The following is a 16016-nucleotide window of genomic DNA, read 5'->3' as shown; positions in this document are numbered from 1 at the left end:
ACTTAACTAAAATTTCTAACACATATTAGTAAATCGAAATTACTTACATCGATATATATGCTATTGATATAAGTAATGTCAATATTACTTACATCGATATATATGCTATCGATATAAGTAATTTCGATATTACTTACCTTAGGGTCGATATTCTGGCCATCGATATTCTGGACATCGATATTCTGTCCCTTCGATATTAGCAACTCGATATAAGTGTAAGTCGAAATTAAAGATTCAATATTTTGACTGTGTACCAGGTGAAACCGATGCATTACAAGTGCTTGTTTAAAGTGTCTCCTGTTTCGTGTTATTGAAGTATTCTTTATCTTGGAAGTAAGACATCTTCACTACTATGCTTAAATTGATTGTAAATAGTTGAATTAATGTTTTTACCTGTGGCTTAGAGATGTCTAAATTCATTTTAAACTACATATATTTCTTATTAAAAGCATGAATGCTGTAGCTTTAAAATCTAAAAACGTCCTTAAATGAAGTACATAATAATTAAATATTTTTCAAACAATAACTATGTGCTAAATTAAAACACCATATGGTCAGACTAAGAGATTGAATCATGGACTACTTCATATAAACCAACATTAAAACTTCAAATTAGAGCAAGGACGTTCCTTCCAGCATATATAGGTCCAATTGTATGTGGACTGATACCTCGTCTTTCAAGAACTATAAAATTATTTAAAATCCCCGGTTAGAACTGGGGTCTCTAGTTGGCAGAGGTAGGTACCACTGTCCAAATAAGGATTCTTGCTTCTAGTCAGGGTAAGAAGGATACACTCTTCAGATAACCCCTGCTCACCCCCTTGGTAGCTTTGCACAAGCAGTCAGGCTTATCGAAGGCAATGTGCAAAGTATTTGTACCAACACTCACAGTAACACAGTGAAACGCCCAAACTGACTCCACAACAGTTTGGAAAATTAAAGGTATTTAATCTAAACTACACAAGATCAAAACAACAAAAATCCAACATACACAGTTCAAGAATATGGTTTGAAAAGAGTTCTTAAGGTTGCATTAAAATATTCCACAGTTGCGTCACGTTTTAACCAACAGTACCTTTAGATTCGACAAAAGTTCCAAGTGAAAGCTGTAGCATTGGAAAGCAAGCGATGCGTCACTCCTGAGACCCTGGGGAGGCGATGCGACAACCCCGCTGGACGTAGTGGTAGTGTTGCGGTGACTGCGGTCTGTATGGGGAGGGATGCGATACCTTGTGCGGATTCCAATACACAGGGTTCGGTGGAAGCGGCTCGCAAAAGGTACGATTTTACGATCTTCGGGGGGCGACGATCTCCGGTGCGGTGACAATGCGCGGCTCAGCATCGATCTTCCCCTCTCACGGCCCCTCGATGTGATGGCTCTGTGAAGACTCTCGCAGCGACGTGATACGGTCCACAATCAAGCAGTGCAACGATCTCACCCAGTGATGACAGGCTTTGCAACAATACTCGCAGCGATAGTAATCTTCCCGCATCGGACTGGTGCGTCCCGCAAACGAAGGTTGCGACGACTCAGGCAGCGGCAATAGGCGCTGCGATTATCTCGGCCTTCGAGCGAGCAATGCAATAAACTTTGGAGAAAGTTCTTTCAATCTTGGTTTCCAGCTTCCCAACACAGGGACAACTTCCAGAGGCACCACAACTGGCCCAAGCACTCTTGGAAGAACAGAACTCTCTCAGTAAAGTTCAGGGAAGCTGGGGGTGAAGTCCTTTTGTTTCTGGGACTTCTTAACAGGGAGCCAGCTCTTCTTCAGGCCCTTGGAGAAGCCTTCAAGCAAGGGGACACAGCACAAAGCAAAGTCCTTCCCCTCTCCTTGGCAGCAAAGCAACTGAAGGTCAGTCCAGCAAAGCAACAGCAGGACCGTCTTCCTTCTTCAGTCTTCCAGTTTCTCCTTGGCAGAGGTTCCTTCTTGATTCCAGGATGATCTAATTTTCTGTAGTCTGGGGTCCTTTACTTATATCCCAAAAAGTATTTGTTCCCTTTGTGCTGGAGGGCTCTGAGCCCGGTCCAAACCAGTTCTGGAGTACTCTGTTTACATGACTCCTTCTTCAGTTATAGCTAGCAGATTCAGTAGTCAAGCTTCCAAAAGGCCATATAGATGTGCTGAATTATGCAGAGTTAAAAGCATGTTTAATAGAACAATACAAGAGTCTCTAAAGTAAACTGTTACAACTGTTCAGAGGTCAGATGCTAAGTACTAGGATATGTCCTATTGTGAATTTTATTGCCCTGTTTCTATGGTCTAAAAAATTGCATTTTTGAGAGAGAAATCATTTACTTTATAAAGATTCTTTGTATTACAGATAAATGTTAAACCAAAAATCAAAAAGCTGGCGTGTACAGGCTAAAACAGGAAGTAGTAACCTTAAGTGATGCAAGTACAGATGCCCAAAGTAAATAATTTAAATACACATAAACACGTGGGCTTCTATAGGCCAATGACGAACCGAGAATGGTGGACTGGTGTCACCTTAAGGTGAAGGGGAGACACAGCTGATGGACAGTCTAAAGACCTGAAGCTACTGTCCTCAAAAATATCTCAGAGACAGACATTCAGTACCCAATGTGCAGTAAAGGAAGCCACCTGAATACTACTAGTTACTAGCTGCCTTTTCCTGCAGTGTGTTTCTGGCCCTGGTAATAATTGTTGAACTGCTTCTCTAATCATCCTAAATTGAGCATAGACAACGTAAGAGCTACACAAGAACTCTCCTGTGCACAAAACAATAATAGAAAATGTCACATTTCTTAACCACTTTGCTTGAAGTATAGTACCCTATATGCCTTAGCAGTACACAACCACACAAAAGTTGATCATACTGTGAGGCTTTAATTTTGCTATTGCTAAACTGCAGATCAGCTTTTAAACACCAACAGAAATTACACAAGGTCATCAGTGATGCCTAGCCTTACATTGTTTAGTCGAACCATGACCGACTACGGATAGCTGTGTGGCATCACCTATTTAGTACCTTACCGTCTGGCTATTACATCTTGCACCAAGACAGACAGGCGGAGAGAGGGGTGGGTTTTCATTGCATACGAAAGTTCTTTTGAACATTGTTTGCACATGCAATTCCATGACCAATGCAAAACTCTGGGGCATATTACCAACAACTAGCGATAATTATCGCTATGTTGGTTTAGCGGCGATATTTTTATCGCCGAGCTGCGGCGATTTTTATCGCCGAGCTGCGGCGATTTTTATCGCTTAGGAGCCTTGCTATTATCAAGGTTTATCTCCTAAGCGATAAAAATCGGCCGAAATGCATGAGTATCGCTGAAAAGTCAGTGATATTCATGCATTACCGAGCTAATGCTCTTAGCCATGTTATCCACCTACCATTGGATAACATGGCTAAGAACTGCTCAGGGGCAGGTGTTAGCTTTTGGAGATATTCGCGCTTAGCGCGAATATCTCCGAAAGTTGGTAATAGGAGATAGCGATGTTAGCGACTGTTTCCAGTCGCTAACATCTTGGCACGCCCACTTTGCATGTCATTAGTGATGAATATCACTGACATGCAAAGCGGGGCCCAAGATGGTTGCTATCTCCTACTAGCTGTCGCTAACTGGTGTTAGCGACAGCTAGGTAATAGGGAGATAATTTTATCTCCGCTTTCTTGGCTTTTAAGAGATAAACCCCCTTGATAATATGCCCCTCTGTCTTTAGTACTAACAGTGCACGCCTTGTCCTGGCTTGACTAATGTCTCCCCAAGAAGAAAAGTCAGAATATCTCATCAAACTGGTTACATTTATTGAAGATTTCGCTGCTTAATCTTCAGCATATAAAATTCTAGGGACTTTTTAACTGTGGCTGGATATCATCTACAACCTATTTCCATCTCACATTTCCACATCGATCCCTTATATTGGTCAGTGCTAGAATGTTCTTTGCCCCTCCAACAAACAGGCTGATACCATTGGTGCTATCATCACTGAAAACATCCATATTCAGTTAGACAAAGTTCTTTCTATTCAGTTAGAGTTATTCCTATTACCAGGACAGACAATTCCAAAATGGATTTTTGACTTTTTTTAAAACGAGTTCTTTCACCAACCGTAACTCCCAAAAAACATCTGTAGTGGCCTCGCTAAAATCAACATTTACATCATGCTCTGTCATTTGAAATCTTAGCTGGTTCTGGTGGCTTAGTGGAGTAATATGTCCACTTTATGGGGCCTTTGGTTGACCTCATGGTCACATGTTCAAATCCTGGTGGGTCTTCTCAGTCTTTCATCATTCTGAGGTTGATAAAATGAGTACCAGTGAATTAAGTAACATTAAACATCTGTTATTCAGCGCCAAAATAGCCTTGGCTAAACATGTGCTTTGCAAATATACTGTTTATGTTATGAATGACATATTGGCCCCCTGCATGTTGAAACCCCTCACAGCCTCAACCAAACCTATTATATCCAGGCACCAACATCACCATTCCTCATAGCAAAGACATAAATTATAGTGCTGAAGCAAGAAAGCCACAGTTGCTTATTGTTAGTGTAGGGTGGCCTATCTCAATTGACTTAACCCCTTCAGTGCTGCGCGAATTCCGCTGCGGTGCTGAAGGTTCTAAAGAACCAATGGAACCATGACGGAACGGTTCCGTCATAAGCACAGGCCAACCGGCGCTCATGATGGAACAGTTCCGTCATGAGCATGGAAGGGGTTAAAGGTTACAGAAGAGCTGTCAAACCTTCCAAAAAACTACTGCGCCCAATCCATAGCAAAGGGGAACAGCCGTTACAACGCGTTTTTTTCAATGCAAGTCGTTACCACGACTTGCGCTGGAGGGCGCTGCAGGACAAGGAATTTTTTAATTTACTATCCAACACCTTCCCTACTGTACGTAGGCTGGTGTTGGAATAGTAAATTAAAAAATTCCTAAGTCCGCACCCCCTCCAACGCAAGTCGTGGTAACGACTTGCGTTGAAAAAACCGTGTTGTAACGGCACGCGGTGTAAAAGCACGCGTCGTAAAGCCGTTCAACCCATAGAAAAAAAGCTGCATGTCAAACCAGGAGCCTGATTAACTCAGTCACGAATTCAGTTGCCTGTTCACTAGGGGTTATTCCCAACTATAGCCCTGAAAATCTTAACAGCTTCTCAAATTGTAAAATTAACTATAAATCAGAAAAGAGTTAACAAACGTTTGAGCTACCATCGCCCTATGTTTACCTAATCTGATACATTTCAGGATCTGTTGTTCGGTGAACTCAAAAGGTTTTAACCCCTTCCATGCGGCCGCGATTCCCCTGGTGTGCTGTAAACAACATGAACAGGGGCGGGCCGTGACGAACCCCAGCCGTCATCAGCACACGAGCACCGTAGTACATGACAGTCGGGGTTCGTCATCAGCATGGAAGGGGTTAAACATCAAGGAGTGATTTTCGAATAAAAGCAACCCTTTTACAATGCATTTGTGGTGCTAAAAAAGACTTACAAAAAGTTGTATTCCGAACTACAAAGTTCATACACGTTAATATGATGTGTAAAATTCTGCAACTGAACAATAACATGTCTTTAAGACTATTTATAATTCAGTATCTTGAGTGTCATGTCAATGTTGTTTCTATATCAATTTGGTCTCTTGGGAAAATTGAATTGTTCTAGCAGTTTTATTTCTGTCCCAATAATTTTGACATCTTCTGACTCTGCTCTAGTTTTATGGGTTCTGGTGAAAAAAAGGTTTTGTGCTTGTAGAAAAAAAAATCAAACTACAATATTGATTGTCATGCATGGTTTTGCAAGAGCTTTTCCCCCTCCCAGCCTTGCCAATACCAGAACTGGTATTCATTGATACATGAACAACCATCGCAATAAAACGTAGCAGCAACAACAACGTCTAAATTTTTTTTATAAATAAATAACACTGTGGTATTGCGCAAACCACATTATTGGAACATATTGTCCTCATGGCTTTAGAAGTATTGCTCTTTAAAGGTTAAATGACTGGCTCCATTGTAAACAGTCAGAGGCTGCAGGGAGCACTTATTTTTGTCTTTTTGTGTCCTGACATGAACAGAAAGGGAGTTTCAGCTTGTGGTCATGGTCCTTCAAGAGTGGAAAATGGCAAACCCCCGGCACCCGAGGAGCACAGCCCCTCCCTGAAAGTGCCCTTCTAAGATATAGCGCCTTATGTTCTTTTACCTGTTGACAATATTTGTTTTAGTATCTTACAAAAAGTTGTTTTCACACCCATCAAAAGTTTAATGGGCATATACATATACCTATATTATCAGCAGGGCTGAGTTCAGCTGTGAAGATTGTAGCTCTGATTCGTCCCTGTGTTTTTGTCACTCACCCTAATCTAGCTCTGTGTAAACATTTGTTTTGAGTTGTTAAATCGCTAGTATTGCTAGGAGACACACATTTTGCATGGTGAATGTCCACAGAACATGGAGCTCATTTCACAAAGGTCATGTGTTAAAAAGTCATAAATCTATTTAGCTACATTTTCTTTAATACTTAGGTTAAGTGTTCGCCTTCTAAACAAATAATCCCAACATTAGCCTACTTATCTATTACCAGCGTACATGTCCAAGAGTAATCTTGCTTTTCATAATCTACTCATGAAATATGTTCAATATGTGTTAATTATACATGGGTCAATACTACAGTATTGTCCATTTCCAGTTTTCATTTTTTCATTCAAGTGGAATATATGTTTCCAGATGCGGGATAATCACAGTTTATGCTTCCGTAACTGCAAACACAATTTACCTTTTGTACATGTAAGGTACACAAAAAGATTTCTGTTGTGTGTGCACATTTCTGTTTTGCTTCTTGTGTTGATCTTGTGGATCTGCAAGCATTTAATAAGCAGTTCAGCAGAACCCAAGAAACCTATAGAGGTAATGCTCACCATGACTCAGTTACAGATTTGAAGAGTTGAAAGATTAACCAGATGATAATAGCAATTCCATGCCTAAAGTACAACACACTCCCCTTGCCTTTTCTGATGAGAGTAGGGTTTGATTATATTATCGTTTGACCTATTAAGGTTAAAGTTGATGGAATAGAGCCCGTTCCCTACTAATAAGCAGGATTATATACATGCAAGTTATAAGAGCTACTTCCACAGAAAGACGGAGTTGAATACAAACAAGAAAAGTAAGATCTGTTGTTGGCATGTGTAGATAGCTTTGCCCAACAGCACCTTCATAGAGCTGGGACCGCACAGACACTGGTATGACTAATGAGACTAATGACCCTAAACGCTCACCTATGGACAGAACTGTCAATACGATCAAACTCACCCGCTAAGAAATACCTTTTAAACTCTTTGGAATATCTGGACCTAACCAGCCTTTGGGAGTCATCAGCTGACAACAGCAGTTTCAAAAAGGTGGTAACAAAAGTTACTAAATTAATATCATCTATCGAAGATAAAGAAACCCTGGCCAAGAGGGCACACAGGTGGGTCGTGCTGAAAGATTATAATGCCCTGAAACCGCATAAATATCTGAAAATGGGCCTCACGCGGAAGACAAAAGAGACATTTCTAAACCTGCACTTTGGAATTCTACCAATTCTACCTCACTTGGCACCATCGAAAAGGAGGCCAGACGAACATCTTTGCCGTCTTTGCAAATTAGGGAACGAGGATTTAATCCACATAATCTGTATTTGCCCTAACCTGATAGACATAAGGCGCGCTTTATTTCGACCACTTTGGAATCAAAAAGGTGTAAAAAGTTGCAGGCAAGCCGTGATGATATGCTTCAACCCAGAAGAGGTCCAATTAAATTGCAGACTGACGAAGTTTTTTGACATTGTATCTACAAGACTTGCTCAACTACACGGCACAGTGATCAACAGCATCTAATAACTCGCCAATCAAGAAATAGTCTGCCAAGGTCCTGCCAAGCCAAAGCAAGCTGGGAACATTGACTCACACTTTTAATTTTCACAAGTGGGTTAGAGACACTGTAATTGAGAACGATAACTCAATATGGTTTTATATACCTTTTTTTCCTTTAATAATACACGCGTTTTTAAGCTTATAACGATTTTAATGATGTACGTTTTATATTGTGAGTTTTAATTAACTGTACAATAAAGTAAACCGTAATGAGAGGTGGCCATGTTGTCCATAGAATTCTGTAAACTCAGCAGTTCTATTCAGCGCCCCTAATTCCAGCAGTGGATTAGCAACATACTTTAAAGAGGTACATTGATGGCACCTTTGAACAGGCATTTGAGGACACTTTGAACTGCAAGACGACCTCTATGGTCAGTCTGTCACTTGGCCTGCACACCAGGGTATAAAGGGTGAGAAACTCAACTCACATTAGGCTATTAGTTAAAGACGGGGCACACTCAAATAATAAAATCAATCCTCATCATGGTAAACCACAAAAGTCACTAAATTAACCTGTGATTAACCTCTGGCACCCAAGCAGTCAGAGGCGATGCATAATGTATTATGCAGCACACAAACTGTGATAAAGTGAAAACACGACAAAAGAAATAACTTAAACCAATTAAGAGAAATAGAGTGCAATTTAGTAAATGAGATGATACCAGAAAAACATAATTCCAACCAGTAAAACCGGAGATTTAGATTTTTTTGTATGTGAAAACAGTGCCAAGAAGCACAAAGCACCACTCACTGTTATGGGGGAAAGTCACAAAGTTCATGCCAAATGTGATGGAGCATGAGTCGGATGCAGTTACCAAGCTAGTCCCACAGAACAATTACCTTCTCAAGTCATGTGTGAAGAGTTCAATTCACATGGGAGGAGGCCCCTAGGAGGAGGCTTTTGAAGTGAAGTGCAGGTCGAACTTCGCGGACAGTTATTGATGTGGCTGAAAGAACTGATCATCGCTGGAGATTTGCATTGGTTGATTGTCACAGATGTTCATTGTTGGTGCGAAGTGCAGGTCCTACGTTGGTGTTCATTCATTGCAGATCGTCACTGCCAGCTCGATGAGCAGGACCCGCTAGAGCTTTGCATTGGCAGTGGTTGCAGACAATGCTCGGCACAAAGAGATCATGTCATGGTCCAATGAGCCCCAAACTACAGGATTTTCACCCTTTTCTAGAGGAAGACTTATCCCTGATCCCCGCCAAGGGTCCAATACCTAGTGGGTACCTCTTGAGGATCAGGACCTACTCCAACAGAGGCCAGCAGCTGGGCACAGACAGGTTAAGGCAGATCCAGTTGGTGGTGGTCAGCTGGGCAGTTGTAGGAAGGACTCTGGAAACTATTGTTCCTGTAGTTCACACTGGAGGTCAGTGAACTGACCCTTGGAGTCACTCTGGGTAGCCTTGGGTCAAAACAAGCAGGTGCAATCTTCCTTTTTGGGACCCTAACACAGTACTTCCAGCAGCAGGGCAGTCATTTGGCAGCAGGGCAGTACTTCTTCTGCATCCTCTACAGGTCCAGAGGAATTCTGATGAGTGGTTAAGAAAGTCCAATTTCTATACTTTGTGATAGCATTTCAGGTGGGACAATTCCATGACCTACCCTCAAAACTGGTTCTGATCAGTTCTTCCTCTTTCCTTGGTCCTGGTTCCAAACTGACTATTGTATATAAGGCAGTGCAGGCCTGGTGTCAGGTTCCTTGGTGTGTGCGGCAGTCACAGCCCTTTCAAATGTAATCAGGGCCTGGGACAGCTCCTTCCCAGCCATCCTGTTAGGAAAAACCTCTTCCTTCATACATAGGCTCCCTTTGTCTCACTCTCTGATAACAATACACAAACCCCAACAGCAGAGCTGTTCACACTCATAAGACCCAAGACACTGACAGAAAGGAATAGTTGGTTTGGACAAGAAAATTGCAAATTTCTAAAACTGGCAATTTCAAAATTGTAATTTAAAATCTGACTTCATCATTAAAGGGGGATTTAAATTACAATTCATTTGAATGTAAACAGACAGCATATCTCTATCAGATCCCACTACCAGGTTATCACTTATTAAGTGTAATAACAGAGCCCTACGGGAAACATAGGCATTACAACAGTTAAAAATTACTTTAGGAGGTTTTCACTGTCGGTACATATAAAACTTAAACACACGTCCTACTTTTTAAATACCATACATCCTGCCCTATGAACCTTTAGGGCCTACCTGAGGGGTGACTTATAAGTATTAAAAAGAAAGGTTTATGCCTGGCAAATGGTTTAATTTGCTAGGTCAAAATGGCAGTTAAAGACTGCACTACAGGCTGAAGTGCTGGCCTGAAGCATGTTATAAAAGACTACTTTAGAGGGTGGCACAATGAGTGCTGCAGCCCACCAGTAGGAATTACTTTACAGGCACTGGGTACATTTAGCACCATTTACTAGTGATTAGCTGGTAAGTATAATGTGCCATTTAGGTGTAATCCAATTTTGCCATGTTTTAAAGGGAGAGCTCAATCGCTTTACCACTGATTAGCCAGTAAAATCTGCACAGAGTCCTAAAATGCAACAAAGCAAATTCAGCAAAGGAAGGCAGAGGAAGAAAAAAATCGTGGATTATTTTAGAGAAAGGGCCAGATCCGACAAATATGCTAAAATGCCATGTAAGCCTGGTTTTATTTGATTTTACTTTATGAAAATAGAGTATAGCAATAACTCTCTTTTGCTTTTGAGGCCATTATTTTATCATGAATTTAAAAAAAATACAGTTATCTTGTACAAGTGCATCTGGGTGTCTAGAGGACATCTGTGCATTACCTACTGCAAATTCACATGGATATGTGTTCTATTAATTTGTAATGAATAATCGTGTCCAAGAATATGTATGTGCAATAGTCCACCCATTTAGAATTTCAGGTGGCCTTTGTCCTGCAAGAAAACCCTATTCTGTCCTTTACACTTGAGGACCCAATAATGATCTCTGTGGAAATCTGCTCTAAACAATTCTATAAGTTTCATTCTTCCTGCACCTATAATTACAGGGCCTCAGTAACAAGGGACACAATTCTACCAGCTGGAAAATTTGGTCAAAGAAATTGCCTTGGGACCCATTTCCTGGACTGTACTCAACTCCCAGAAAAGGCATGAGTAAGCATCTAATGCTTTCCCTGCCAGCCAACATAAAGAGTTTACCTCCCTGACCATACATACCTCCCTTATACAACTGCCCTGGACACAGTTAAAAAATATATATCTTTATTGGCATATATAACAAACTGTGCAGAGCCGGCATGTAGCATTTCGTAGCCATCTACAGAGGAGTAACAACCTATCATAGACTTAGGAACAATGATCTGATTACACTCCAGATATGTACAACAGTCAACCTAAACAAACAACTCGGCTACTGTCATGCATGCTACCTCGTCGGATTCCAACCCCAAGGGTGTCTACCTTGGACCATGCCTCCAAACTTTGGAAACCCTCCAGCGTTTACTAAACACCCCTCTAAACCCCCCAGCCCACCCTCAACTAGAAATTCCCCCACCCCACTATGTCTGGTATATGTCGCCAGTATTGTGTACATCCTTGTCATTCACTGTGCAGTCCGTACCCATTCAACGTCTGGTATGATTTCAAGGGCCGGTCACCACTGGCTCCTGGCCGCTATTTGGTCCAGCACCAGATTGTGTTTTCCCCCAGCCTCCTCGTGTGCTTCATTGTCTCCCCCATGCAGTTGCTACCTGCCCATAGCAGGTAGCATAGTAGGTGGTACATGTGTGCATTGAACTCCACAGAAAAGGGAACAACGTGTGGAATGCCACCAGGTAAATAGTGTTGGCATGGTGATACCACACAGTACTGGTTTGCACCCGCCAGTACAGTTCAACTCGTAATCGGGCAATGCGATTGGTTTTGTCTTCCATATGTCTATTCTTTTTGTGATCACCAGTCTCATTAAAGAGATGGGATGACAACTACATGTGCCATGCTTTTACAGATTCAACCAACATCATTTTCTTACTCTAGAGCAGGGGTCTTCAAACTGTGGGGCGCGACCCCCAGGGGGGGCGTGGAGCGATGCAAAGGGGGTCGCGCTCCCAGTCACACTTCTGCTCAGGCCCAAGGGATTCAGCCCCCTCTTCCCCTTTGTCTGAGCCCGGGCTACTGCAGTGTCGAACTGCTGGGGCCTCAGCTGGGCAGTGTCTGGAGTCTTATCTCCAGCACACCGTCAGAGTTTTCCCAGGTCTTTAAAGACCATTTACATGCCTTTGTAAACTGGTTACAGAGGCTTAGTGTTTTTTTTCCTGATTCCAGTACCACCTGGGTCCCACTCTGCCTATTCCTTACATTTGTATTTTACATTTACTGGTGTAGTGTGAGAATGCATTTCATGAAAAGGAATATAAAGTAGGGTTGCCAAAAGTGAAATGCCTGTGTGTGTTGTTTAAAGAGCCTGCAGAGACCTCCTCTTGACATTAAATAGATTTATAAATAAAAAAGTATGTATTCATTCATTATGTGACTTTTCAGTGTTTGTTCTTTTTAATTATCAGTCCTGGATCATTGAGGCAGTCCTAGAACACAATTAAAAGTGCTTTCTAATTATATTTTCTGTTCGAAGTATGCACATATAGGTGCTTAAAATACAGCTTTAGGTGACTGCTTATTTTTGTACCAACTGGACCATCAAAATAATCTACTGGCAACCTTATCCATAAGACTGGAAGTTTGTTGCAGGATCAGCACATTATTTATTTCCTCCACCCTGACATTATAGCAATAGTTTAACTTAGATCTTAAACCCTACGCCGCCGTCAGTAACATGCTGGGTTACTTCAAGTGTCTGCGAATGGACCCTGCTTTCAGACAACTCACTCTTCCTTCACGGCCTTCACTTTCACCCTCACCCTGCCCTCATAGCGATCACAATGCACTCACACAGATCACCATGCACTCACACCATTCACCTGCTCACCCTGCACTCACAGTGATTACTCTGCACTCACAATGCACTTGCGCTGTTCACCCTATACCTCACCCTGAAGTCAAACAAGCACACTACTCATCCTACACTCAAGTGACACTTCCCTCACCTGTCCCCCTCACTGCTGAATATACAACTTACTCAAACAAGCCCAGAACTTGCATCCACACCCAAATTCGTACTGCCACCTCACTCACCCTGCAGTCACTCCTCTCACCCTACTCTCACACTGTTGCATCGCTCACCGTGCACTCACATGGGAACTCCTGCCACTCACACAGCGCAGAGGGTTAATGTGCCTGCTACAAAGAATATGTACCATGCAGATCACAGAAATGAGTGTGAGTAAACTATGAGTAGCGCTATAAAAAATGAAATGTTTTTTAGAAAGGTGTTATAGAGAGATGAGGTGCATTGTTGGTGAGTGGTAGTGAGGGAATTCATGGAGGAGGAGGAAACGGAGGTGGGGCACCAAATATGACTGTTGCACCGGGTGCAAACAGTGTTAGGGCCAGCCCTGGCTGTGAGTGTTGGTACCCTTCCCTCAGAAGTTCTGGTCTAGTGTCTCCCCTGCTTCTGGAAATTATTATTATTTACATTTGTAGTGCGCTACTGTTACCAAAAGATGTCCTAGGGATAATAACCATCTGCTGCCTGAAGGCAAATGAGAAACACACAGAAGGAGATGGAGAACCAGCCAAATGGGGTAACCTACAAAGCATAGAGAAAGGTTTTCATATCTTCCTAAAGGATAATCGATTCTTGGTGGAGCGAAGCAAAGGAGGGTGCAAGTTCCATAACTGCACGGCCTGCATCAAAACCGTGAGACAGGCAACTCATGCCTTCTTGAATTAGGGAACAATAAGCTGCGTCACGTAACATCATTTACATTTTCTTCCCACACAATTTAGTCAAGCCTGTCGCGTAATTTGGTCCTCAACTGCCATATAATTCCAGTAGCCCTGCCTACAGGTTTAGAAATTTTTGTCAGGAGGGGATCCTTACACCTCAAAATGTTGACAGGGGGGTCTCAGCATCCAAAAGCTTGAAGACCTCTGCTCTAGAGTACTTGTCACTGCTTCCCTAGTATTTGCTTTTTGTTCTCTGGGGCAACAGAGAAGATGGATTGAATATTCATTGGGACATTGGCAGCATACACTGTCTACATTTATCACTGCACCAAGTTTTTGAATTATACTAGTTTTGTACTAAAATATGTTCCACCTCTTAATTCTGAATAATTAATTGCCAAACATTATCATCAGATTCAAATTCCAGCATAACAAACTCTAATACCATCACAGCTTCATTTCTACAAAGGCAGTTACAATGTGATCTCTGAGAATAGTAATGCACTGTTCAGTGGATACATTTAAGGGGTCTTTGATTTACCTTTACATTTTGTTATCAGAATATGTAAAAGGTATGACTCTTTGTTCCCTTTTCGTCAGTTTGAAATTATAAAGCATTTGATAAACACAGTGTGCCTTTAGAAAGCAATTTCCTCAGAAATATTAATTCCCGCTATTTATTTTGCAGGTTTTTACACGTTATGGCAAATGTTACATGTTTAACTCAGGACAAGATGGCCGCCCTCTGTTGACAACGGTCAAAGGTGGCACAGGGAATGGGTTGGAAATCATGTTGGACATACAGCAAGACGAATACCTGCCAGTGTGGGGGGGTTCAGGTAAGGTCCTCTTTCGATTACTCATCTGAAATAAAGATCACATTGTATATTACAATTTTAACTGTTGATTTGGCTGATTTTACTGGGTTCCTCCATCTTTCTATTAGTATATTGATTATTGTGGTTGAATATACTGATGAATATTTCATAAAATATCATATAAAGAAATGTTAGGACCATATGTTGAGGTGATTTGACGGTGTGAAAGCCGCATCAAGGCTTTGCGAAGTACAGGGTGCTATGAAGATCCGTAAACACTGAAACAAAATATAGAGAAGTGAGCATTCCCTCATTTGAATAAAAATAGAGTAGGAATGCAGACAGTATATTATTTCCTTGAAAAATAGATTACTAATGTAGTGAAAATAAAGCTATACGATTGTGTGGGAGGAAAGTAACAAAAGCATATTTAAAACCATGCATGATTAATGGGTGTTTAAAGACAGGGCCGGCTCTAGGCATGTGCAAGCTGTACACCTGCACAGGGCCACCAAAGCCCAGGGGCCGCCACGCCAATACATATCCTTAATATATTAATCCTCTGAGGATGGATACATATTTGTGTGGTGGCCCCTGGCAGGGATTTGGCGGCCTCCGGCTCTGTTCCACTTCTAAACTCCCTGACCCCCTCCCCTCTTTACTTGCCTGCGCGCTCCGCCCTGCCCGGACCCCCTCTTCCAGGTCCCCTACCTACGCTCCCTGCCCAGGGCCACCATGAGCCTAGAGCCGGCCCTGTTAAAGACAACAAACCTCTGCTTTATATCAAATTGAAATCAATTCAATATTTGAAATGGAGCATCCTATATTTATACAAACATCATTGGAAAATGCCTCAAATACGTTTTTGATTTTTGTTTTGCTTTACACACATATTCAATGATTTCCTCTGCAATGTTATGTGGTTTTCTTTGAAGTATTATTCTTAATTGTTTGTTTGCACTCAAACAAAAAAAATTACTAGACTATTCAGTTGGGAAAGAAAACCAGAATGTAAAAATTGTTCAAACAAACGTACTTCTTACAATATCTTAGACCACCTTTACCAAGCAACAACGATAGCTGCATAGTGTTCAACGTATCTTTCATAAAATACCAGTATTGTTGACGGTTTGCCTACACAATCAAGTATAATGGAAAACACAATGCATTCATTTTTAAAGCATTTATGTGAAGATACAGTTACAATCTAACTCTACCAAAAGGTACACAACAGAAACAATGAGCTACACGTTAGAAGACTAAACTGGACAGTATGCTGGATTGCCCCATAAAACTGATGTTGCAAAATGCAAGTAATGAGAGCAAACAGACTCAAGCTCTAATGACTTAAACATTGAAACACAACCCAGTGTTACTTTTCAGCTCTTTCCTAAAGTACAACATCAAAAATGTGTTTAGTGAACTGTGGCCCTTATGTATCAGCGCGTTCCCTCGTAGACACAACATGGGTAAAACCCATTGTAATAT

At 41.6% G+C, this 16016-nt stretch overlaps 1 protein-coding gene and 1 long non-coding RNA gene across 2 annotated transcripts in view; one reads left to right on the top strand and one right to left on the bottom strand.

Annotated features, from left to right (window-relative positions):
- The window catches only part of LOC147716912 (acid-sensing ion channel 2-like), a 1907803-nt gene that overhangs the window by 601758 nt on the left and 1290029 nt on the right, over positions 1-16016 (top strand). The window contains exon 2 of the mRNA XM_086923796.1: positions 14399-14549. Coding sequence (XP_086779922.1) covers positions 14399-14549 — 151 coding nt within the window. The remainder of the gene's footprint in view (positions 1-14398; positions 14550-16016) is intronic.
- The window catches only part of LOC147716913 (uncharacterized), a 133678-nt gene that overhangs the window by 50602 nt on the left and 67060 nt on the right, over positions 1-16016 (bottom strand). The window lies entirely within an intron of this gene.

The sequence above is a fragment of the Lissotriton vulgaris genome, chromosome 5 (assembly GCF_964263255.1).
Source record: "Lissotriton vulgaris chromosome 5, aLisVul1.2, whole genome shotgun sequence".
In the NCBI taxonomy this organism is placed as follows: Eukaryota; Metazoa; Chordata; class Amphibia; order Caudata; family Salamandridae; genus Lissotriton; species Lissotriton vulgaris.
The sequence above is the reverse complement of the archived record's forward strand: the minus strand, read 5'-3'. Positions and strand labels throughout refer to the sequence as shown.